We start from the raw sequence: 27,503 nt of genomic DNA, 5'->3' as shown, positions 1-27,503 counted from the left end.
GTATATTTTAACTATTTTGAGAAATTAAATTAAAAAATCAAACAGGACAATAAATATTTTCATAAATATTTTAATGTTTGGCTTAATATTAAAGGCTGATATCTACTTACTTTTAAATCTAGAATTATTAATTTCCAATTTCAATGTTCCTTAAAAATACTACTACAAAAATTTTTTTCCATTATTGTTATTGAGATTTTTAGATCTTAGGGACTACTTTTCCTCATAAAAGCAGCTCTAATTTTAAAGGAAAAATGACTTAACCTCTAAATATTTACACTATACAAAATTTTTCAGGGTGTCTGGGTGGCTCAGTCGTTAAGCATCTGCCTTCAGCTCAGGTCATGATCCCAAGGTCCTGGGATCAAGCCTCACATCCGGCTCCCTGCTCTGCAGGGAGCCTGTTTCTCCCTCACCCACTTCCTGAGCTTGTGTTGTTCCCTCTCACACAGTCTCTCTCTCTCTCTCTCTGTCAAATAAATAAAATCTTTAAAAAAATTTTTTCAGCAATGTATCTAGTCTATAAATAAGTTATGCTCATTGTAGTCATAATAAAAAACATCTCATGTAATAATACATTTATGATTTTATCACAGGGTTTACCAGTAGTTAGACATAAATAAAATTATTCTCCAAAATAAGTCTCAGTAAAAGTATCTTAGTATAGAGTAGCAAAATTTTACACATATGTACATTAAAAAGAATAAGAAATAACTGATGCAGCACTGAGTGTTTTGAGTTAAATACCAAATCTTCTTATAGTCCAACATACAGACCTTGAAGTAGGAGCAATCTACATATACTTTGAAGAATGACATATAAGTCAAAATTTGACCCATCACAAACACATATGAAAACACTAAATCTGCATTTCTCATAACTGTATGGCAGAACTTATTGAACACATACATTCACAATTTTAATCTCCAGAAGCACCACCATCAAGTCCGTATCTTGGTTTGTCCTGACACTCAACAACAAAGTTGCAATACTAAGGTAGAAAATCAAATGCTTGATTCTGCCCTTCCAAAATATATTCCAGACTTTGAAAATGTATTTTTTGCATCTCTTAACAGTGAACAGATTTGCATACTGATACCACACTTTTTTTTTTGATACGACACTTTTTGTAGCACAATTTTCAAAAGCATGATAAAACAAGTTAAGTTATACATACGCATATTGTTAGGCCTCTAATACAACTCTGTATTTGAGGAATCATTTCATTGACTCAGTCTTTCCCTTACAGTTTTGATCTATAGTTCCCCGATCTCTATCCCCTCAATTAACCATCATTTCCCCCGTGAGGTAACACAGGAGATACAAAGACATTTTTTTCTCCTTAGTAGTGCTCTTCACTTATCTAATTACTTGTTCTGTGTCTCCATTTCCCACCAGATTATAAACTCTGCAAAAAAAAAGGATCCACCCTGTCAGTCTTATGCACCAATTCATCTTTGGTTCTTATCACAAGCTGCACATAGTAACACCTAATGTCTACTGAGCAGCTACCAAGTGCTGGGTACTACTGCAGGTGATTTCAAAGTATCTTATTAGATCGTCCAGCAACTTTGAGATAGATGCTTTTGTTTTTCTGATTTATACAAGGAAAACAGAGATACCTAAGTGACACACCTGCGGCTACACACTTAGTGACAGGGCCAATGTTATTAACATAGTGGACACTCAGTAAATGATTGCTGAATGAGTAAGTGAATGATCATAAAATCTAGTAGAGGATGTAAGTTATACATGAAAACAATTTTTAAAATTCAAGATAACTTCAGGCCACTGAAATTGATAAAGAGTAGTCTGTAGACCTTAAAAAAAAATTCTAAAATTTGTACATAAGTCTATGGCAAATAATTCGCCTCATAAGGAGAAACCCAGGCAGTGGCTAACCTCAATTACTGGCTAAGTGACTTACTTCCTCAGACCAGCCTTGGAAAGTAATACACAACTGACTCAAATTCGTGCCTCAGAAAAATCATAAATTACTATATACACATCAGAAACTCAATATTCCAAAGTGTAAATTTTAAGTCCACCAATGCCAAGATCGCTCTGCTTTTTAAAAATAATTAAGTACTAAATTTCAAGGAACAAGTAATAATTCATCTAAGAGGCCAGGAAACTCAGAAGTATAAGTAATAGCTAAGCAGGAAAGCCCTCAAAAAGAAGGTGCTACCTGAACTAAACATCAAGGAGAAAAAAGAATTTAGGGAGGTACAAAGTACTGGTTAAAAAAAAAAAAAAAAAAAGGAATGAAAAAGAGTAAGTGAGATGAATGTGCATTGTGCATGGGGTGTTCAATTGGTAAAGATAGATAACCCAATAAATGAGAAGACAATCAACTTAAAAAATGGGTAGAAGATCTGAATAGACATTATACATCATGTAAGCAAGATATATTAATGGCTAACAGGTACATGAAAGGATGCTCAATATGATTATTCTAGGGAAATGCAAATCAAATCCAGAGATGCTATTTCACAGCCCCAGAATGGTTATTTTACATTCTAAAGATATACAATAAACAACTGTTGGAGAGGAGAGGGAGAAATGGAAACCCTCATACATTGCTGGAGGTAAATAAAATGCTGTAACCACTTTGGAAAACACTGGCAATTTCTTAAAAAGTTAAACATAATTTGCTATATAACCTAGCAATTGCAACCTTAGGTACCTAACTAAAAGAAATAATGTATATCCACACAAAGACTTCCATGTGCAGCTTTATTCATAATTGTCAAAAACTGGTAACAATCTAAGTGTCCACCAATGTGTGAATGCATAACCATATCAACCCAATACAATGGAATGCTACTCAGCAATAAAAAGGGACTAAATATTGATACAAGCTAGCACCAGGATAAAACTCAAAAACATTATGCTAAGAAAAATGTCATACACAAAAGATTACATACTATATGATTCAATTTACAGGAAATGTCCTCAAGGGGCAAATCTACAAAGATGGAAAGTAGGTAAGCGGGTGCTGAGGGTAGGTATGGGATTAATAATTAAGAGATATGAGGGATTTTATAAAAGTGTTGGAAGTGTTCTAAAACTGATCTACGATGATGGCTGCACAACTCATTAAATTTACTAAAAACAACAACAAAACACTAAGTTGCACAACAGAAATTGGGGAATTATAGGATATGTAAAATATACCTCAATAAAGTTGTATTAAAACAAAGAAAGACTTCCATGATTGGACATAGAGCGCAAATGCCATTTCATGAATATTCTGTAAGTAAACGCAGCCCAGTAAAGGGACTCAGCTAAAATGTAGGAGGAGCCTTAAGCCCAGAGAACCATCAAAAAACCTCCCATAACTGTGAAGTGCTATGCAGGCTCCTGCATCAGGGGACAAATTTTTTTTTGTTCTCTGAAAATTATTTCCCTCAGAAAAAAGAAAGTCATCTTATATTTGAATCCTTATTAAGTATCCCTTTCACAGTACACTCTTTTAACAATTTTTCAAAACTTTTATTATGGAAATTCCAGACACATTCGAAAGAATAAATAATATAATGAATCCCATGTTCCATTATCCATCTGGAACAACTACCTTTTCACCTAAACACCCCGAACTACTTCATGCTCTCATTCCTTAATGAATTCAATTAAAGCAAAATCCAGGTACAAATCCATTTACAAATATTTCAGCATTAAATTATCTTTTAAGTTTCTTTTAAAAAATAATTATAAAAGTAACCCAAGATCACTTTAGAAAATCTGAAAACTACAGAAGTGTATAAAGGAGAAAAAAAAATACCAACCATAATCCCACCATACAGAAAACTCTTATTACCCTTACAACGTATAATGTTACCCTTACACACATTATCTTTAATGTAAACTTACATAAGTATAATATATATTATGGAAGGTGTATGAGTTGCAAGTGTTCAGTCTGATAGATTTTCCTTTACCAAGATACCTGCATTAACTGCTACTTTCCTTTGGAAAACTGAATGATTTAAGCAACTGCCTTAATATTATGTAGATACTTCTGGTTTTGTACATAAACTGTCTATATATACATCTCCTTGCCAACCACAATGTAGGGGATAAAAACATTTACTGACTATATATACTGTGTCATTTAATTCTATAATAACCCTATGAACTAGGCATTACAGATGAGAAAGGAGACCCAAAAGACTTGATTACTTTCTTTTTTTTTTTGTTTTTGTTTTTGTTTTTAAATATTTTATTTATTTATTTGACAGAGATCACAAGTAGGCAGAGAGGCAGGCAGAGAGAGAGGGGGAAGCAGGCTCCCTGCTGAGCAGAGAGCCCGATGCGGGGCTCGATCCCAGGACCCCGAGATCATGACCTGAGCCGAAAGCAGAGGCTTAACCCACTGAGCCACCCAGGCGCCCCGACTTGATTACTTTCTTGTCTCAGATCTAACAAATGGCAGAATCAGAAACAGAATTAAAAAACTGTCAGGGCTTTTGTCTACCATATTATGGCATCTATCTAAATGAACAATATGAAGTAAACAGAAAGAGAATGCTGATTCTTCTCTCTTATTCTAAGACTACTAGTTCTTTTTGCTTTTTGTATAACACTTATAACCACCCTAGACAACCTAAATAATAATGTAACTTCTATAAAAGAGTAGCTTAAATAAAATGTGCAATACTGCAGAAAGCCTTAGGACGTCACCAAAGTAAATAAAGAGAATTCTAATAACCAAACAACTCAAATTTCTTTAGAATTCTGTGTGTTTACTAGCAACTTCTAATATTTTAAGTTTTATCTTTGGCCCTTACCTTATACCATATTAAAAAAAAAAAAAGACTCAAAATGGATCAAAGACCTAAATATAAGAGCTGAAACTTTAAAACCCTTACAATAAAATATAGAGGAAAAGCTTCATGAAACTGGATTTGGCAGTGATTTCTTGAATAGGACACCCAAAGCACAGGAAACAAAAGTAAAATTAGACTACATCAAAAGTAAAAACTATGTATAAAAGGACATAATCAACAGGGGCGCCTGGGTGGCTCAGCGGGTTGAAGCCTCTGCCTTCGGCTCGGGTCACGATCCCGGGGTCTTGGGATCGGGCCCTATGTCGGGCTCTCTGCTCGGCGGGGAGCCTGCTTCCTCCTCTCTCTCTCTCTGCCTGCTTCTCTGCCTACTTGTGATTTCTGACTGTCAAATAAATAAATAAAAATCTTAAAAAAAAAAAAAAAGGACATAATCAACAGAGTGAAAAGTCAACCTACAGAATGGAAGAAAACATCTGCAAATCATATATCTCAGAAAGCGTTAATACTCAGAATGGTATTTTAAAAAAAAACAAAAAACAAAACCCTACTGCTACCCAACAATGAAACAAAAAACCTGATTTAAAAATGAGCAAAGAACGTGGATACACATTTCTCCAAAGAAGGTAGACAAATGGCCAATAAGAATATAAAAAGATGTTCAACCATCACTAATAATTAGGTAAATATAAATCAAAACCACAATGAGATACCACTTTACCATCATTAGGATGGCTTGCTGTAAAAAAAAAAAAAAAAAAAAAAGTAAAAAGTGTTGATGAGGATATGGAGAAATTGAAATACTGCTGGACTATTTATGGGAATGTAAAATGGTACAGCTGCTACTGACAATGGTAGGGAAATCCCTGAAAAAATTAAAATATGATATGATCCAGTAATTCCACTTCTCAGTATACACCCCCAAAAATGAAAAGCAGGGTCATGAAGAGATAGCTGTACATCCATGTTCTTATAGCAGCATTATTCATAATAGCCAAAGATGGAAGCCACCCAAGTCTCCTTGACAGATAAATGAACAAACAATAAATGTGGTATATAAATACAATGTATGTATACATTTGGCCTTATGAAGAAAGGAAATTCTGACATATGCTACAACATGAATGAACCTTGAAGACATTATGTTAAGTGAAGTAAACCAATAACAAAAAGACAAATACGGGGTACCTGAGTGGCTCAGTGGGTTGAGCCTCTGCCTTCAGCTCAGGTCATGATCCCAGGGTCCTGGGATCGAGCCCGCATCGGGCTCTCTGCTCAGGAGGGAGTCTGCTTCCTCCTCTCTCTCTGCCTGCCTCTCTGCTTGCTTGTGATCTCTCTCTCTCTCTCTTTCAAATAAATAAATAAAATCTTAAAAAAAATACTGTATAATTCCACTGATATGAATTACTTGTAGTAAACAAATTCATAGAGAGTAGTTGCCAGGGGTTAGGGGGAGAAGGGAGAAGAGATAATTATTTAGTGGGTAATGAGTTTTAGTTCTACAAGACGAAAAGAACTCTAGTTAGTTACACAACAATGTGAATGTACTTAACACTACTGAACCACACACTTAAAAATGGTTAAGATGATAAATTTTATGGTATGTGTATTTCACCACAATTTCAAAAGAAAAAGACATAATTTGTTTTGGCTAAGATGTAGTAAGCCCCAGCCTCACAAGTCCAACCTCTTAGAACTAGGAAATCCTAGAGCATGTAATACAACAAAGGAAGACTGAATGGTAGAGAAGGCAAAGGTAAAGAAGGGCCTTGAGACTGGAGGAAGAACAGAGTGGTGAATTCCCCGGGTTTTCTTCCTGCCTCCTATATATCTGATAGCATGCTGAAGAAGCCTGTAACTACCTGAAACTACTGTAGTTGCTGTAATAACCTGTAACTACTAACAGGCACAGACTCCCCCACCCCAAAAAAAAGCCTCAAGAAAATTCATCTTCCTCTAGCCAAAGGACAGGTATAAGAACAGCCAATAGAACAGAAAACTTTTTAAATATTATCTGTCCAACTGTTACCAAAGACTAAAGGAAAAACTGCATCTGCAGTGTTAATGGGGCTGAAGGGGGTAGCTGGACTTATACTCCCACCTGTGGCAATGGGGCAGAACAAGTGACCCTAAGCTTTCCCCACAACAGTAATGTCAGCAAGGCTGAATGGGCATTTTAATTTCCAATCCCACAAGACCACAAAGAGAAAGAATAGAGTGGTGCAAGGTGGCGCTAGTGGGCAATACTCTATCTTTAGGAATAGTGTTGGCAGGGTCAACCCCCAGCTCAGCAGCAACTAAGTAGTTCAAGTAGGCCATTTGCTTTCACCCACCCTGGTATCATTAGTCCCAGGAAAGAGCTGAACATCCAAACCCACCTGGACATGCATACTATATCTAAACAGGGTGACTATTTGCAAAATGAATATTAAATAGCATCCAGAATCTCTCAATGTAACTCAAAATATCCAGGACACAATGGAAAATCACCCATGATACCAACTACCACAAAAATCTCAACTTCAATGAGCAAAGAGAAAAAGATGCCAACTCCAGGCAGACAAAGACATTAGCATTATCTAACAAGGATTTTAAAACAGCCATCATAGAGATTCTTCACTAAACAATTATAAACATATTTGAAACAAATAAAAGAAGTATAAAGTCAGCAAAGAAATGATATAAAAAAGAACCAGATGGAAATTTAAAAACTGAAAAATACAATACACGAAAGTAAAAACTCACTGAACTGACTCGACAGCTAAATAAATATGATGGAGGAAGGAAATCAGTGAACTTGAAGACAGAACAGAAATTAACCAACCTGAATAACAGGCAAAAAATAAGGGGAAAAATGAACAAAGCCTCAGAGATCTAGTAAGAATAACAAAAAAATACATTATTCATATAACCAAAGTCTCAAAAGGAGAGGAGAGAGAGTGAATGCAGGGCTAAAAGAGTGTACGAAGGTAACAGCTGAAGACTACCCAAGTTTGGCAGAACACATGAGCCTACAGATTCAAGAAGCTGCGAAAACCCAAACAGAGTAGGATCCAAAGAAACACGTGCCAAGACCCTTAATCAAACTTCAGAAAATTAGGGACAAAGAAAAAACTTTTGAAAGCAAGTAGGAGAAAAAAAAAAAAAAAAGATGTATTACCTATGGAAAAACAAAGATTCAAAGACAGAAGATTTCTCATCAGAAAATATGAGGCCAATATTTAGAGGCAATGGCACATTTCCAAGAGCTGAAAGAAAAGAACTGTCATCCAAAGCTCTATATCCAGTGAAAATATTTTGAAGGTATGAAGGTAAAATCAAACCCTCTCAGAAAAAGGAAAAGAAAAGGTTTGTTACCACCAGACCAACCCAAAAAGAAGTTCTTCAAACTGAAAGGAAACAGTAAAGAAGAAAATCTGAAACACCAAGAATGTAAAGTACAAAAATATGGGAAAATGTAACACTATCTTTTCTCCACTTGAATTTTCTAAATGATATTAGACATTTGAAATAAAAATAAAATACTGTCTTATGTGGTTCCTAACATACGTAGAGGAACTATTTAAAACAATACTACACAGAGGTAAGAAAATGGGACCTAAATGGAACAGCTAAGCTTTCTACACATTACTCAAACTGGTAAAATGTTGACATCAGTATACTCTGACAAGTTACATATGGACAATGTAATATCTAACATAACCACAAAAGAACCAAATATTGAGATACACTCAAAACTCTATAGAAAAACCAAAATGCAGTTCTAAGAACTGTTAACTAACCCACATAAAAGCAGAAAAAGTGATACACAAAAAAAAGAAAACAAAAGTAAAACGGCAGTATTAATCTCTAACGTATCAGTACTACATTAAACGTAGAAGATCCAAACACAGTAATTAAAAGACAGACTTTAGCAGACCAGTTTTTAAAAATATGAACCAACTCTATATATACACAATGGAATACTATGCAGCCATCAAAAGACATGAAATCTTGCCATTTGCGACGACGTGGATGGAACTAGAGGGTATCATGCTTAGCGAAATAAGTCAATTGGAGAAAGACAACTATCATATGATCTCTTTGATATGAGGAAGTGGAGATGCAAGGTGGGGGGGGTTGGGGGGAGGTAGGAAAAGAAAAAATGAAAAGATGGGATTGGGAGGGAGACAAACCATAAAAGACTCAATCTCAAGAAACAGACTGAGGGTTGCTGGGGGGCGGGGGGACGGGAGAGGGTGGTGAGGAAATGGACATTGGGGAGGGTATGTGCTATGATGAGTGCTGTGAAATGTGTAAACCTGGCGATTCACAGACCTGTACCCCTGGGGATAAAAATACATTATATGTTTATTAAAATAAAAAAATTAAAAAAAATATGAACCAACTCTATGTTATCTACATGAAACTGACTTCAAATATAATGATAAAGATAGGCTCGGTGTAAATGAATGAAAAAAGATTGACCACATAAACATTAATCAAAAGAAAGGGGGGCCTGGATGGCTCAGTCGGTTGGACGTCCAACTCAATTTCAGCTCAGGTTACGATCTCAGAGTTGTGAGATTGAGTCCCACACTGGGCTCTGAGCTGAGCCTGGAGCCTGCTTGGGATTCTCTCTCTCCCTCTGCCCCCTTCCACCATGCATGCACTCTCTCTAAACTAAATAAATAAATAAATAATCTTTAAGGAAAAAGAAAACAGGAATGGCTATATTAATGTCAGACGAGGTAGAAAACAAAACAAAACAAAAAACCAGAGACAAAGAACATTACAGAGTAATGATAAAAGGGTCAACACACCAAGAACAGCAATCCTTTATGTGTGTGCAACAAATAAAAAGAGCTTTAAAACACATGAACAGAAACCTCCAATTTTAGTTGAAGACTTCAACACCCCTCTCACAACAATTAATAGAACTACTAGATAAAAACTGAAGAACTGAATAACACCATCAATCAACAGGACCTAAATTTATAGAATACTCAACAAAAAAATGCATATTCTTATCAAATGCCCATGAATATCAGCAACATGATCCATATCACAGACCACAAATTAAACCTCAACAAATTTAAAAGAACTAAAATCATACAGAGTGTATTTTCTGCCCATGGTGGAATAAAATCAAGGAATCATGGGGAAATAAACAGTATTTCTGAACAATTCCAGGATCAAAAGAAGTCCTGAGTAAACTTTTAAAATACTTGGTACTAAATAATAATAAAATTTCAACAAAAGTTTTATGGGACACAGCTAAACTGTACTAAAAGAGAACTCTATAGCAATAACTGCTTCTATTAGAAAAGATATCAGGTGGGATTTATCCTTGAAATGCAATTAATCAGTATGATACACCACGTGAACAAAATAAAGGATAAAAAGCATACAATCAGCTCAACAAATGCAAAAAAAGCATCTGATAAAGGTCATCTTTTCATGATTAAAAAAAGGCTCAAAAAATTGGGTACAGAAGGAATGCACACATCAACATAATAAGACCATATATGGCAAGCCCACAGCTAACATCACTCTCAACAGTGAAAAGCTGAACTTTTCCAATAGGATTGAGAGAAAGAGAAGGATGCCCACCCTCACTACTTCCATTCAATGAACTACTGGAAACCCTAGCCAGAGGTATTAAACAAGAAATAAAAGAAATCCAAACTGGAAAGAAAGATCTAAGACGTCTGTTTACAGATGACATGATTTTATATATAGAAAGCCCTAAAGATGCCACCCAAGAACTGTTAAAATGAATAAAGGAGGGCTGTATGGCTCAGTCATTAAGCATCTGCCTTTGGCTGTGGTCATGATCCCAGCGTCCTGGGATAGAGCCCTGCATCTGGCTCCTGCTCAGCAGGAAGCCTGCTTCTCCCTCTCCCACTTCCCCTGCTTGTGTTCCCTTTCTTGCTGCATCTGTCAAATAAATAAATAAATTCTTTTAAAATAAAAACTAATAAAGGAATTCAGTAAAGTTGCAGGATACAAAATATGTAAGAATTAGTTTCTATATGCCAACAACAAATTAGAAATTTTCTATGTAAACAAAATACTCAGAAACAAATTTAAGCAAGGAGGTGAAAGATCTGTACACTGAAAACTCTAAGACATTAATGAAAGAAATTGAAAATGACACAAATCAACAAAAAGATATTTCATGTTCATGGACTGGAAGAATTAATACTGTTAAAATGTCCATACCATCCAAAGCAATCCACAGATACAAGGTGATTCAGGTCAAAATGTCAAAGACATTTTTTTCACAGAAATAGAAAAAAATAAACAATCCTGGAAGTTGTACTGAACTACAAAAGATCCCAAAAACCCAGAGCAACCTTGAGAAAGAATGAAGCTAAAATGATCATACTTCCTGATTTCAACCTATAAAGCAAAAGCAGTCAAAAACAGTATGGTACAGACATAAAAACAGACATACAGGTCAATGAAACAGAAATGAGTCCAGAAATAAACCCATGCATATATGGTCAACTAATCGTCCATGAAGGATCCTAGAATATACAATGGAGAAAGGATGGTCTCTTCAATAAATCGTGCAGGAAAACTGGATATTCACATGCAAAAGAATGAAACTGGACCCCTACCTTATACATGCACACAAAAAAAATCATTTCAAAATGAATTAAAGATGAACATAAGACCTGAAACTGAAAAACTCCTAAAAGAAAATACGGGGGGGGGGGGGGGGGGGCGGCGGCACATGCCTGGGTGGTTCAGTGGGTTAAAGCCTCTGCCTTCGGCTCAGGTCATGATCCCAGGGTCCTGGGATTGGTTCCACATTGGGCTCCCTGCTCAGTGGGGAGTCTGCTTCCCCCTCTCTGCCCTACTTGTGATTTCTGTCAAGTAATTAAATAAAACCTTAAAAAAAAAAAAAGAAAAATACAGGGGGTCAGCCTCTCAATGTTGGTTTTGTCAATTATTTTTCGGATTTGACACCAAATGCAAAGGCAACAAAAGCAATAATAAGTAGAACTATGTCAAACTAAAAAGCTTCTTTACAGCAAAGGAAGCCATCAATAAAATGAAAAGGCAATGTACAGAATGGGAGAAATTATTTGCAAACCATGTTTCAAATATAGGATTAACATCCAAAATATATAAGGATCTCATACAACTCAATAGCAAAAAAGACAATCTAACTAATAAATGGGCAAAAGGCCTCAACAGTCATTTTTCCAAAGACACACAGATGGCCTACAAGTACTTGAAAAGGTATTCAACATCACTAATCCTTAGGGAAATGCAAAAACCCACAATATATCAGGGTCATACCTATTAGGATGTCTATTATTAAAAGAGAAAAAAAAAGCTGGTGATACACACTGATGTGGTAGTAAGGTGATATGAGGACATGAAAGCTTTGCATTAGAGCTCTCCCAGACTTTATGGTTTCTTTGATGGTCCTGATTTGTATTCCTAACAGTACTAGTGTAATCCTAAGTAGAGCACTTTCCTGAGTTCAATTGTTCTGGCAATCTGAGGAGGAAGTGGGAACCTCAAATGTGTAGCCAGTTGGTTAAAAGTACAGATGTCCTAGAAACTCTAGAGCTTAGGGCTAGTGTCTTGAGTGAAGACAGTTTTGTGCAGAACTGAGAACTTAACTTGTCAAATGTGACCTCATCCTGGGTAGTCAGTATCAGAATTGCACTGCACAGACATAGACAGCAGCCCCGGAAAAGAAAATACAGAGCCCTACCACTTCTGAATATACAAGTAAATATCCTCAACAAAAATATTGGAAAACAGAATCCAGTAACCTAGGGAAAAAATTATATACCATGACCAGCTGGGATTTATTCCAAAGAGCTAAAGTTAATTTGAAATTCAAAAAAATCAACCAATGTAAAGCATCATGTGAAGAAGCTAAAGAAGAAAAATCATATGGTCATATCAACTGATGCAGAAAAATCACCTGACAAAACTCAACATGATAAAAACTCTCAGCAATCTAGCAATAGAAAAGAGTTTCCTCAACTTTTAAGAATAGCTACAAAAAGGTGTGGACCTCCCCCTCGCAGGGTTTGAGTCTTCGAAGTCCAGCCGCTGTCTCCCACAGCCGAGGGTCAAGACAGGTCGGCCAGCTAGTTCTTGTTCCTTTTGAGTGTTTTTCATGCTCCATCATGTTGAGGGCTAAGACTCGGCTTCTTTTTTCACCACACCACCTGAAGCAGCTCAAAGAGTCACCAGGATCCAGGCTTATGTGGCGGCGACTTCTACATCAGCGACAACCCCTTCATCCAGAATGGGCTGCCCTGGCTAAAAAGCAGTTGAAAGGCAAAAACCCAGAAGACTTAACATGGCACACTCCAGAAGGGATCTCCATAAAGCCTTTATATTCTAGCAGGGATACCAAGGACTTTCCTGAAGAACTTCCAGGAGTGAAGCCATTCACACGTGGACCATATCCCACCATGTACACCTTTAGGCCCTGGACCATCCGCCAGTATGCTGGTTTTAGTACTGTGGAAGAAAGCAATAAGTTCTATAAAGACAATATTAAGGCTGGTCAGCAGGGATTATCAGTTGCCTTTGATCTGGCAACACATCGTGGATATGATTCAGACAACCCTCGAGTTCGTGGTGATGTTGGAATGGCTGGAGTTGCTATTGACACCGTGGAAGATACCAAAATTCTTTTTGATGGAATTCCTTTAGAAAAAATGTCAGTTTCCATGACCATGAATGGAGCAGTTATTCCAGTTCTTGCAACTTTTATAGTAACTGGAGAAGAACAAGGTGTACCTAAAGAGAAACTTACTGGTACCATCCAGAATGATATACTGAAAGAGTTTATGGTCAGAAATACTTATATTTTTCCTCCAGAACCATCCATGAGAATTATTGCTGACATCTTCCAATATACAGCACAGCACATGCCAAAATTTAATTCAATTTCAATTAGTGGATACCATATGCAGGAGGCAGGGGCTGATGCCATTCTGGAACTGGCCTATACTATAGCTGATGGGTTGGAATACTGTAGAACTGGACTCCAAGCTGGTCTGACAATTGATGAATTTGCACCAAGGTTGTCTTTCTTCTGGGGAATTGGGATGAACTTTTATATGGAAATAGCAAAAATGAGAGCTGGGAGAAAACTCTGGGCTCACTTAATAGAGAAAATGTTTCGGCCTAAAAATTCTAAATCCCTTCTTCTGAGAGCTCATTGTCAGACATCAGGATGGTCACTTACTGAGCAGGATCCTTACAATAACATTATTCGTACTACAGTAGAAGCAATGGCAGCAGTGTTCGGAGGTACTCAGTCTTTGCACACAAATTCTTTTGATGAAGCCTTGGGTTTGCCAACTGTGAAAAGTGCTCGAATTGCCAGGAATACACAGATCATTATTCAAGAAGAATCTGGGATTCCCAAAGTGGCTGATCCTTGGGGAGGTTCCTATATGATGGAATCTCTCACAAATGATGTTTATGAGGCTGCCTTGAAGCTCATTGATGAAATTGAAGAGATGGGTGGAATGGCCAAAGCTGTAGCAGAAGGAATACCTAAACTTCGAATTGAAGAATGTGCTGCCAGAAGGCAAGCAAGAATAGATTCTGGTTCTGAAATAATTGTTGGAGTAAATAAGTATCAGTTGGAAAAAGAAGAATCTGTGGAAGTTCTGGCGATTGATAATACTTCAGTGCGTAACAAACAGATTGAAAAACTCAAGAAGGTCAAATCCAGCAGGGATCAAGATTTGGCTGAACGGTGTCTTGCTGCACTGACTGAATGTGCTGCCAGTGGAGATGGGAATATTCTGGCTCTTGCAGTGGAAGCAACTCGTGCAAGATGTACAGTTGGAGAAATCACAGATGCTATGAAAAAGGTGTTTGGTGAACATAAAGCTAATGATCGTATGGTGAGTGGAGCCTATCGCCAGGAATTTGGAGAAAGTAAAGAGATATCATATGCTATCAAGAGGGTAAATAAATTCAAGGATCGTGAAGGTCGCAGACCTCGTCTTCTTGTGGCAAAAATGGGACAAGATGGACATGACAGAGGAGCAAAAGTTATCGCTACAGGATTTGCTGATCTTGGTTTTGATGTGGACATAGGTCCTCTTTTTCAGACTCCCCGTGAAGTGGCCCAGCAGGCCGTGGATGCTGATGTGCACGCTGTGGGTGTGAGCACACTTGCTGCTGGTCATAAAACCCTAGTTCCTGAGCTCATCAAAGAGCTCAATTCCCTGGGACGGCCAGATATTCTTGTCATGTGTGGAGGGGTGATACCACCACAGGATTATGAATTTCTGTTTGAAGTCGGAGTTTCCAATGTGTTTGGTCCTGGGACTCGAATTCCAAAGGCTGCCGTTCAAGTGCTTGATGATATTGAGAAGTGTTTGGAAAAGAAGCAGCAATCTATGTAATATCCTGTTTTTGTATTAGCTTTTTTCTAAAATAGTCTTTCAGTGATGATCAGAGCATAAAACCATGTCTTCAGTTTAATTCAACACTTGATTTGTGCTGTCTTGAAAGCTTTACATTAAAATACTTGATTTATAAAAATTTTGTGATGTTCTAATTGTATATGTACAGTTTAACTTTAAAAATTAAAAAAATATGTATATACCCTTAAAAGCTCTACATGTTTAATACTTCATCAGAAACTCTAGACAAAGGTATGATTTTAAAAAGTCATGGTATTTATTTGAAGTATTTCTTATAAAACTATTTCTTTCTATTTTAAAAATTAAACTTTACCTAAAAAATAAAAAAAAAAAAAAAAAAAAAAAGAATAGCTACAAAAAGAAAAAAATAGTCAGTGAGTATGCAGAGAAACTGGATCCCATTGTCATTGCTAGTGGGAATGTAAAATGATACCACCACTCTGGGAAACAGTTTACAGTTCCTTATAAGCTAGCCATGCAATAACCATATGACCCAGCAAAAAATCTGTACAAGAATGTTCATTCATTCAGCTTTGTTCATAATAGTGAAAAACTGTAAACAACCCAAATGTCTTTCAGTGCGTAAATGATTAAACAAACTGTGGTACATCCACTTCACAGAATGCCACTTACCAAAAAAAAAAGGAACAAACTACAGATATAAGCAATAATTTGGATGAATCTCCAGGGAATTACGCTGACTGGGGGAAAAAAATCCCCAAAGGTTATATACCATATGATTCCATTTCTATAACATTTTTTAAATGACAAATTTTATAAATGGAGACAGATTAATGGTTGCAGAGTTTAGGGATGAGTGGATATGGTTATAAGGGATCCTTGTGATGATGGAACTGTTCTGGGTCTTGACTATGACAGTGGATACAGGAACCCATGTGTGTTAGAAAATCATGTATAGCTAGTCCATACACACAAATGAATGTACGGACAAGGGGGTAAATCTGAATGTGATGGGAGGACTATTGCAATGTTGGTAGCTGGCTGTGACACTGTACTGTATTTTTACAAGGTGTTACCATGGGGTACACTAGATAAAAGATACAGATATGATGTCTGTATTCCTTCTTACAACTGCATGTGAATCCATTATTATTTCAAAATAAGAAGTTTACCTTAAAAAATGGAAAAAAAAAAAAAAAAGAGTAGCTACAACAGACTTCCGGGGAAGATGGGGGATTGGGAAGACCCAAAGTTCACCTCATCCCACAGATAACTAGATAATACCCACATCGGTATTTTTTCTTTAAATATTTTATTTATGTATTAGAGAGAGATACAGTGAGAGAGGAAACACAAGGAAGGAGAGTGGGAGAGGGAGAGGGAGAAGCAGGCTTCCCACTGGGCAGGAAGCAGCCCCATGCGGGGCTCGATCCCAGGACCCTGGGATCATGACCTGAGCTAAAAGCAGAGGCTTAACCCACTGAGCCACCCAGGCGCCCCCCCCCACATCGGTATTTAAAACAAAAACAAAACAAAACAAAAAATGACCTGAAGACTAACAGGCCAGCTAAATGTAAAGAGGAGGTAACATCAAAAAGTATATAGGATGGGCAGAGACACTGACTAAAAAGACCACAGGACTGTCTTGAAAGGGAAGAAGACTGTGGGCGTGGAAAGGGGAGAGGCAGACTGACATTAGAGAGCCTACATAAAGAAGAGGAAACCAGAGGGGCTGAATTTCCCCAATTCTTACAATCAGTGACCCTTAATACATGGAACTTTAAAAATCAGAAGGCCCCTGGGAGAGCATGGAGGGCAGAGTTCCCTCCCTTCAAAAGACAACACAACAAAGAGCCCCCTCTGAGACACAGCATAGAAGCAGCAGTGTGAAAAACTGCCTGGGGGACTCGGAAGGGAGATTGGTTCACAAATCTCAGAGCAAGTGATGGAAGGGGGCAATGATCTTTGGAGACTTCTCTAGAAATAATGGAACTGGCAGGCACCATTTCCCTACCCTGCCACGCCCCAGAATACATACATGGAGCACAGACACCTGAAGGAACTAGCATGGGGCCATCATTCACTATCTAGCTTGCTAACAGTGCACTGGGCCCCAGAGTTCTCCTGCGAATACAAGAGGACTGAGGTCCAGATCCCCTCCTATAGCAAACTCACCCTTACCCTGCTGGCATGGAGTGCCTCACCTCCACATTTTCCTGCAGTTTGGTGATACTCCATCTCTGGAAAATGCCTGGTTTGATGTAATTTGTACCTAAGGTGGCCACAGACTGGCCCACTAACAACACAGGGAACAAATTCTGCCCACAACAGGCAAAAAGAGCCATTACAGATAAATGGACTAAAGAGAAAAAGGGCTCAGCCACAACAGCATGGCCCATGCAGCAACACATACAGAAGACACCCAGAAGTGCCAGGTTCTGGTAAGCAGGGACACTGCACTTACAAGGACACTACAGGACCTCTTCTTCATAAGACCACTACTTCGAAGAGCAGGAGACATAGCTGACTTGCCTAACACACTGGAACAGAGTTGGACAAAATGAAGAGACAGAGGAATATGTCCCAAACGAAAGAGGACCAAATCATAGCAAGAGAGCTAAATGAAATGGAGGTAAATAATATGCCTGACAGAGAATTTAAAGTAATGGTCATAAAGATACTCACTGGACATGAGAAAAGAGTGGAGAATCTCAATGAGACCCTTAAAAAAGAGAAAAAATCAAAAGGTACCAGTGAGAGATGAAGAACTCAATAACTGAAATGAAAAATACACTAGATGGAACAATAACAGATTAAAGGAAGTAGAAGAATGGACTGGTGACCTGGAGTACAAAGTAATGGAAAGCAGTCAAGCTGAACAGGAAAGGGAGAAATAATAATAAAAAATGAAAACAAACTTAGGGAACTCTGACACTATCAAACATAATGACATTCACATTATAGGGATCTCAGAAGGAAAAGAGAGAGAAAGGGGGCAGAAAATTTATTTGAAGAAACAACAGCTGAAAATCTGGGTAAGGAAAAAGAAATCCAGATCCAGGATGCACCGAGAACCCTGAACAACCCAAGGAGGTCCATATGAAGAAACACAGTAACTAAAGTGGTAAAAAATAGTGATAAAGAGAAAATTTTAAAGCAGCCTGAGAAAAGAAAACAGTTACATACAAAGAGAACCCCAAAAGCCTCTTAGCTGATTTTTCAGCAGAAACTTGGGAGGCCAGAAGAGAATGTCATGATATATTCCAAGTGCTGAAAGGGGAGGAAAACAAACAAACAAACAAACAAAAAACCTGCAGCCAAAAATACTCTAACCAGCAAGGCTATTATTCAGAATAAAAGATACAGTGTCCCAGAAAAACAAAAGCTCAAGGAATTCATAACCACTAAACCAGCCCTCCAAGAAATGTTAAAAGGGGACTCCAAGTGGAAAGGACAGACCATTAGTAGGAGTTAAAAAAAAAAAGAAAGTAGAAAACACAAAAGCAGCAAAATTAAGTTTATCTACAAAAACCTGTCAAGGGCTTCACAAAAGAAAAGGATATAAAGTATAACACCATATACCTAAAATGTGAGGGAAGGATAAAAGTAAAAATTTAGTGCTTTTAGAATGGGTTCAAACTTAAGCAACCAAAAGTTAAAGTAGACTGCTATATGCATAAGATATTATATACAAAACAATGCAACCACAAATCAAAGACCAGTAACAGATAGTATGCAAAAACAAAAACAAAAACAAAAACAAAAAAAGAGTAATCCAAGCATATCACTAAAGAAAGCCCACAAACTGTGAGAGAGCAAGAGAAGGAACAAAGAACTACAAAAACAACCATAAAGCAAGTAACAAAATAGCAATGAGTACATACCTATCAATAATTACTTTGAATGCAAATGGATTAAATGCTCCAATCAAAAGATAAAGGGGACTTATGTATATGTTGCCTACAAGAGACTCATTTCAGACCTAAAGACACATGCAGATTGGAAGTGAAGGGACAGAAAAGCATTTATTTGCAAATGGGAGGGAAAAAAAGCCAGGGTAGCAATATTTATATCAGACAAAATAGACTTTAAAACAAAAACTGTAACAAGAAACAAAATAGGACACTATATAATCATAAAGGGAACAATCCAATAAGAAGACATAACAACTTTATTTACATACCCAGTAAGGGAGCACCCAAATACATATAAAGAGACTAATAAACATAAAGGAAGTAATCAATAGTAATATGGTAATGGGAGGGGGGACTTTAATACCTCACTTATATCAACAGCCAGATCATCCAAAAAGAAATTCAACAAAGGAACAGTGGCTTTGAACGACATGTTGACCAGCTATGTCTAACAGATATATTCAGAACGTTCCATCTAAAACCAACAGAATACACATTCTTTTCAAGTGCACATGGAACATTCTCCAGAACAGATCACAAGTTAGGACACAAAACAAGTCTCAAAAAAATGCCAGGTCGCGCCTGGGTGGCTCAGTGGGTTAAGCCTCTGCCTTCGGCTCAGGTCATGATCTCAGGGTCCTGGGATCGAGTCCCGCATGGGGCTCTCTGCTTGGCGGGGAGCCTGCTTCCTCCTCTCTCTGCCTGCCTCTCTGCCTACTTGTGATCTCTCTCTGTCAAATAAACAAATAAATTCTTTAAAAAAAAAAAATGCCAAATAATTCGAGTCATACCATGCATCTTTCTGGACCACAATACTATGAAACTAGAAATCAACCACAAAAATCTCAAAAAAACACAAATAAATGGAGGTTAAATAACACACTACTAAACAATGAATGGGTCAATCAAGAAACAAGAGGAGGAAATAAAAAAATACATGAGGAGAGATTAAAATGAAAACACAATGGTCCAAAATCTTTGAAATGCAGTAAACTGTTCTGAGAGAGAAGATTACAAGCAACAGAGGCTTAACACAAATGGGAAGAAAAACCTCAAAAACAACCTAACTTTACACCTAAGGGATCTACCAAAAGAACAGGCAAAACCCCAAACCAGTAAAAGAAAATAATAAAGATAAGAATAGAAATAACTGACACTGAAACTAAAACACACATCAGTGAAACAGGAGGCTGATTCTTTGAAAAAATTTTAAAAACTGATAAACCTTTAGCCAGACGCATAAATAAACAAAGGACTCAAATTAACAAAATCAGAAATGAAAAAGAAGTAACAGCTGACCACAGAAATATAAAGGATTGTAAGAGAATATTATGAAAAATTATATGCCCACAAATTGGACAACCTGAAAGAAAAGGATAAATTCCTAGAAACATATAACCCTCCAAACCTGAATCAGGAATAAATACAAAATTTGGACAGACTGATTACTAGTCACAAAATTTTATCAGTAATCAAAGAACTCCCAACAAACAAAAGTCCAGGACCAGGCTGTTTCACAGGTAAATTCTAACAAACATTTAAAGAATATTTGAGTTAGTATCTATTCTTTTCAAACTATTCCAAAAACTGAAGAGGAAGGAAAGCATCCAAATTAATTCTATGAAGCCAATTATTACCCTGATACCCAAACCAGATAAAGACACTACCAAAAAATAAATAAATAAAAACTATAGACCATCATTGCTGATGAAGACAGATGCAAAAATCCTCAACAAAATATTAGCAAACCAACATCCAACAACAGTACTTTTAAAAAATCATTCACCATTGGGGCGCCAGGGTGGCTCAGTGGGTTAAGCCTCTGCCTTCGGCTCAGGTCATGATCCCAGGGTCCTGGGATCGAGCCCCGCATCGGGCTCTCTGCTCAGCAGGGAGCCTGCTTCCCCCTTCTCTCTCCGTCTGCCTCTCTGCTTACTTGTGATCTCTGTCTGTCAAATAAATGAATAAAAAATCTTTTAAAAAATTAAAAAAATAAAAAAAATAAAAATCATTCACCATGATCAAGTGGGATTTATTCCTGGGATGCAAGGATGGTTCAATATTTGCAAATCTATCAATGTAATATATCACATCAACAAGAGAAAGGATAAAAACCATATGATCCTTTTTCAGTGGATGCAGAGAAAAGATCTGACAAAGTACAACATTCATTCATGATTAAAAGGTTTCTTAGAGGAACAAACCTCAACATAATTAAGACTATATATGAAAAATCCACAGCTAACATCACACTGGTGAAAATTGCTTTTCCCCTAAGGTCAAGAACAAGACAAACTTTTATTGAACATTGTACTGACAGTCCCAGCCACAGGAATCAGACAAGAAAAAGAAATAAAAGGCATCCAAATTGGTAAGGAAGAAGTAAAACTTTGACTATTTGCAGATGACATGGTACTATACATAGAAAACCCAAAAGACTCCATCAAAAAACTACTACAACTGATAAATGAATTCAGTAAGTTTGCAGGGTACAAAAATCAACATACAGAAATACATTGCATTTCTGTACACTAATAATGAAATAGCATAAAGTAAAATTAAAACAACCCCTTTTACAATTGCACCAAAAATAATAAATCTAGGAATAAGCTTAACCAAAGAAGGAAAGACCTGTATTCTGAAAACTATAAAACACTGAAAAAAGAAACTGAAGAGGACACGAATGGAAAGATATTCCATGCTCATGGATTTGAAGAACACACACTGTTAAAATGTCCATACTATGCAAAGCTATCTATAGATTAAATGCCATCCCTATCAAAATACCAATAACATTTTTCATAGAAGTAGAACAAATAATCTTAAAATATTTATGGAACCATGAAAGACTTCAAGTAGCCAAAGCAATCTTGAAAAAGAATACAACTGGAAGTATCACAATCCCAGATTTTAAGATATAAAGCTGTAGTCATCAAAACAGTACTGTACTGCCACACAGACACATAGATCAAGGAACAGAACAGAACTCAGAAATAAACCCATGATTATAGGGCCAATTAACGTTCAACAAAGGAAGCAAGAATAGCCAATGGCAAAAAGACAGTCTCTTCAAAAACAGAGTTAGGAAAACTGGATAGCTACATGCAAAAGAATGAAACTAGACCACTTTCTTTCCCCATATACAAAAACGAACTCAAAATGGAGTAAAGACCTGTGAGACCTGAAACCATAAAAAACCTAGAAAAAAACACAGGCAGTAATTTTGCTGATGATGGTTGTAGCAATATTTTTCTAGATGTCTCCTAAGTCAAGGAAAACAAAAGTAAAAATAAACTATTGGGATACATCAAAGTAAGAATTTTCTCCACAGCAGAGGAAACAACAAAATAAAGACAACCTACTGAATGGGAGGAGATATTTGCAAATGACATATCCCATTAGAATCCAAAAAATAAAAGGAAATTATACAGCTCAACACACCAAAAAACCAAATGATCCATTAAAATGGGCAGAAGACATGAACAGACATTTTACCAAAGAAAACAGATGATCAACAGATACATGAAAACATGCTCAACATCACAGATCATTAGGGAAATGCAAATCAAAACCACAATGAGATATCCCCTTATACCTGTCAGAATGGCTACAATCAAAAACACAAGAAACAACAAGTGTTGACAAGAATGTGGAGAAAAAGGAACCCTTGTGCACTGTGGGTAGGAATGCAAACTGGTGCAGCCACTGCAGAATATAATACAGAAGTTTCTCAAAAATTAAAAATAGAATTATATGATCCACTACCCAGTAATTCCACTAATTGGTATTTACCCAAAGAATACAAAAACACTAACTGGAAAAGACATATGCACCCCTATGTTTATTGCAGCATCATTTACAAGAGCCAAATTATGGAAGCAACCCAAATGTCCACAGACAGATGAATGGATAAGATGATGCACATCAATACAATGGAATATTACTGATCCATAAAAAAGAATGAAATCTTGTCATTCAGAAAATGAAAAGGTAGGCTAGAGAAGTTATTTGCAAGTCACATATATGACAATGGACTTGTGTATGTGCACAAATATGTATTTTTAAATAAATGAAGTATGTGTATATATATATATATTTTTTTTTCTTTTTAACTCAACAGTAAGAAAAAAAATAACCAAATTAAAAAAGACACTTCACCAAAAGGATGTAACATGGCCAATACATGAAAAGATGTTCAGTATCAGGAACCATTAAGAAAATGAAATGAGAACCATAATGATATACTATGACACACCTATTAAAATAGTTTTAAAATAGTTGAACTATAGATACCAACAAGAGCTAGTGAAGATATGGAGCAACTGGAACTCTCTCCAACAGTGATGATGAAAATGTGGAATGGTATAGCCACTCTGGAAAACACTTCAGAAGCTTCTTTATAAAGTTAAACATATACTTACCACATGACCCAGCAGCCCCACTCCTGGGTACCTATACCCTAGAGAAATGAAAACTTATGTTCAAATAAAAATCTATACATGAATGTTTTATAGCAGCTCTAGACATACTAACAAAAACTGGAAACTCAAATATCCTTTTTCAATGGGTGAAAGATAAACTGTAGTATATGCATACAACGTACTATCACTCAGCAATAAGAAGGAACAGACTATTAATACATGCAGCAACTTGCTGAACGAAAAAAGCCAAACTCAAAACTTACATACTATATGATTTGATATATGTGACATTCTCAAAAAGACAAAATTGTAGTGACACTGAACAGAGCAGTGATTGTCAGGGATTAGAAATGGGTAGAAGTTTGTGACTGCAAGGAAGTATCAAGATAATTTGGGGGGGGTGCTAGAATTATTTGATATCTTAATTATGGTAGAGCTTCCATAAATCTTCACGTGTTAAAATTCATGTAACTGTACACAAACACACAAAAGAAACCCAGTTTTACTTATACTAATGTAAAACACAAAATTAAAAAGCAAAAAATAAGATGCTCAAGCCCATGCCCAGACTTAGTGAAACAGGATCTCCAGTATTGTGATGCAGCTGATTGCATTTTTTTTTTTAAAGATTTTATTCACTTATTTGACAGACAGATCACAAGTAGGCAGAGAGGCAGGCAGAGAGAGAAGGGAGGAAGCAGGCTCCCCGCCGAGCAGAGAGCCCGATGCGGGGCTCGATCCCAGGATGCTAGGATCATGACCTGAGCCGAAGGCAGCGGCCCTAACCCACTGAGCCACCCAGGCACCCCCAGCTGATTGCATTTTTAAGACACTTCACAGGTGCTCCTGGTGTACAGCCAACGATGAGAACAGCTGTAATTCCTTGATTCTGATTTCTCCATTCCTCTGTTACATCTTCACATCAGGCTCTTATCCCTCACAAGGCCTACTGATTCCTCACCTCTCTTTTGAGCCTTACTACATTAGTGCCAAAGTGACCTTTGACATGATAAATTTCAAGCTCTTCAGCACAGGACTCTCCAAGATCTGACCCCCATCAACAACTTCCATCTCTCTGCATGCCCTTGTATTCCACACTGCAATATTGAAAGAACGCTCTAAATCCCTGGAAGTGACCTCCTATTTCACACCTCCAGGCTTTCTGCTCAAACTACACTCTTTGCCTGGAATTCTACCCCCCCACCACGAATTTGACTGGCAGGTACCTTTTAAGACTGGTTCAGTTACATGTTTTATGTCACTCCCAGCTAAAAATCTTTCAGCAGTTTTCTGTCCATGCTCACCATCACCTGTAATACTGCCCACAAACCTCATCTCCTACGGTTCCTGCCTCACATTTAAGACTCTTAAAATGCCAATTTTCTGGGTAACTCTCTCCCAAACTTTGTGTTTTCTCAGCTACTCATGCCTTAACTAATGATACTCCTCCTTCCCAAGAACAGTTTTCACCCACCCATTTTTTCCTAACACATATTCATCCTTCTAGAATAAACAGCTGTCATCTCTAAGAAGTCTTCCTCTGCACTTCCAGGCTAACAGAATTGCACTTCTTCTCTATCTCCATAGCTTTTCTGGTTTTCATTACTACCTTATTAGGCTGAAATTATTTCATGTGTTCATCTCCCTCAATTTGCTCCTTAACAGAAAGGGTCATACTTTAGATCTTCATATTACTCAGGCTTAGCATAAAATCTGGAACAAACAGGTCCTTAACAAATGTTTCTTGAAGAAAGAAATTAATGAGAGCAAATTTACTGGGTATTTTAATATACACCTCCTTTTCTCCAAAGGACATAAATGGCTAACTATATGCTGATAATATCTAAACTTCTATCTAGAGCTAGCTCGCTCTCTCCTCAGCTTTTGTCATGTTACGTCAACTAAGCATCTTTATTTAGATGTCCCACATGTACCTTGAAATCAATTTAACCAAAACTGAATCCATATTCTTCCTCAATTCCTTCTCTTAAATGGGGTAATTTCCTTGGTAAATGGATCCAATAGCCCAAAATCACATTAGAAACCTCAATCATCCTAAATGCCTTCCTTTTCCTCATTTCTCACACCCAGTTATGAAGTCCTACTGATTTACTGAGATCTAAGCTCTCCATATGGGCCACAAGTTCATGCCCCTGCTTCTTCAAATCTGGGCTATACCAACAGTTATTAGTATAATGGTCTTCTAAATGGGCAGAAGACATGAACAGACATTTCTCCAAAGATGACATACAAACGGCCGATTAACACATGAAAAAATGCTAAACATCACTCAGCATCAGGAAAATACAAATCAAAACCACAATGAGGTAACACCTTACACTAATGAGAATGCCTAAAACTAACAAGTTAGAAAAAAAATTTCAGGAGGATGTAGAGAAAGGGGAACCCTCTTACGGTGCTGGCACACAGCTGGTGCAGCCACTCCAGAAAACAGTATCAAGGTTCCTCAAAAAGGTTAAAATAGAACTACCCTATGAGCCAGCAACTGCACTACTATTTCCCAAAGGATACAAACACAGTGATCCAAAGGGGCACCTGCACCCCAATGTTTATAGTAGCAATGTCCACAATAGCCAAACTATGGAAAAAGCCTTGATGTCCCTCAACAGATGAATGGATACAATGGAATATTACTCAGCCATCAAAAAATGAAATCCTTACCATTTGCAAAGACATGAATGGAATGAGGGTATTATGGTAAGCATATTATGGTAAGCCAAACAGGTCAGAGAAAGACAAACACCATATGATTTCATTCATATGTGGAATTTAAGGGAAAAAAACAGAGGATCATAGGGGAAGGGAGAGAAAAATAAAGTAAGATGAAAACAGAGAGGAAGACAAACTATAAGAAACTCTTAAATATATGGAAACAAACTGGGTTGCTGGAGGGAACATAGGTGGGGGATGGGATAACTGGATGATGGGTATTAAGGAGAGAGCACGATGTAATGAGCACTGGGTGTTAAATGCAACCAATGAATCACAAACTCCAGCTATGAAACTAATAATGCACTATATGTTAATTGAATTTAAATAAAATATATATATATATACACACATATACACACACATTATATAATGATCTTATTGCCTACAGTGCCAAACCCTAGCAATTTATTTTTCATAATGCCAATAATCTTTCTGAACTACAACAGCCACACTTCACTCCTTTGCTTGGCACTCTACCGTCTATATAAGAAACAGTCTAAGATCTGTAAGATCTTCTTCTGTCCCCTGCTGTCTTCCCCAAACTCCTCTCTCCTTATTCACTCTATCAAACTACACCCTATAGCCACATTGAACTTCCTGCATTTCCCAAAAGGAAGAGCCATACTAACTCATACATCTATGCTCAAGCAACTCATTCTATCTGTAATGTTCTTCCATAGTAGAGTCATCTAGTGATTGCAAGCCTGAGGTCTAAGGTAGATTCCACTATAAAGCTATACGTGATTCATGCTCTCACACAACCACTACTCTTGGAAAGAACTGGTCAGTTCTTCCTTTGGGTTTCCATCAATTTTATGTATGTCTACATTAGCAGCATTAATGGGTTTCCATCAATTCTATGTGTGTCCACAACAGCACATTTGTATCACCTATAACATGTTTATTGCAATCTCTTTCCCCCAAGAACACTAAAAACTGCTTGAAGGCAAGGACCGTACATGATCTCTAGCAACCACAGAATCTAATAAAATTATAAGACACACAGAAGGTGTTCAATAAATGTTTATTAATGCAGACTAATAACTCTGGCTTTTAACCATGTGGTAAAATCAACAGTTCATAATGACAAAATTTAACACACAAAATGTTTGATAGTCCCAAACAGCCACATAGAGGCAAAATCCACTAATTTATCTTTTTAACAGAAAACAGCTAATAATTAGCATTATCCCCCAAACACATAAAATGAACTCTCACCAACAAATTTTAAAAAGTGCTGACATGGGGCGCCTGGGTGGCTCAGTGGGTTAAGCC

General features: G+C 37.1%; 2 protein-coding genes across 2 annotated transcripts in view; one reads left to right on the top strand and one right to left on the bottom strand.

The window, feature by feature from the left end:
* Positions 1 to 27,503, bottom strand: part of ARFGEF1 (ARF guanine nucleotide exchange factor 1) — a 147,385-nt gene that overhangs the window by 102,770 nt on the left and 17,112 nt on the right. The gene's annotated exons all lie outside the window — the stretch shown is intronic.
* Positions 12,818 to 15,379, top strand: LOC308342542 (methylmalonyl-CoA mutase, mitochondrial). The gene has a single exon (XM_080803068.1). It carries the CDS (start codon positions 12,929 to 12,931, stop codon positions 15,176 to 15,178), a length of 2,250 nt encoding a protein of 749 aa, XP_080659194.1. The 5' UTR covers positions 12,818 to 12,928; the 3' UTR covers positions 15,179 to 15,379.

The sequence above is a fragment of the Martes martes genome (genome assembly GCF_963455335.1).
Source record: "Martes martes genome assembly, chromosome: 4".
Classification (NCBI taxonomy): Eukaryota; Metazoa; Chordata; class Mammalia; order Carnivora; family Mustelidae; genus Martes; species Martes martes.
The sequence above is the reverse complement of the archived record's forward strand: the minus strand, read 5'-3'. Positions and strand labels throughout refer to the sequence as shown.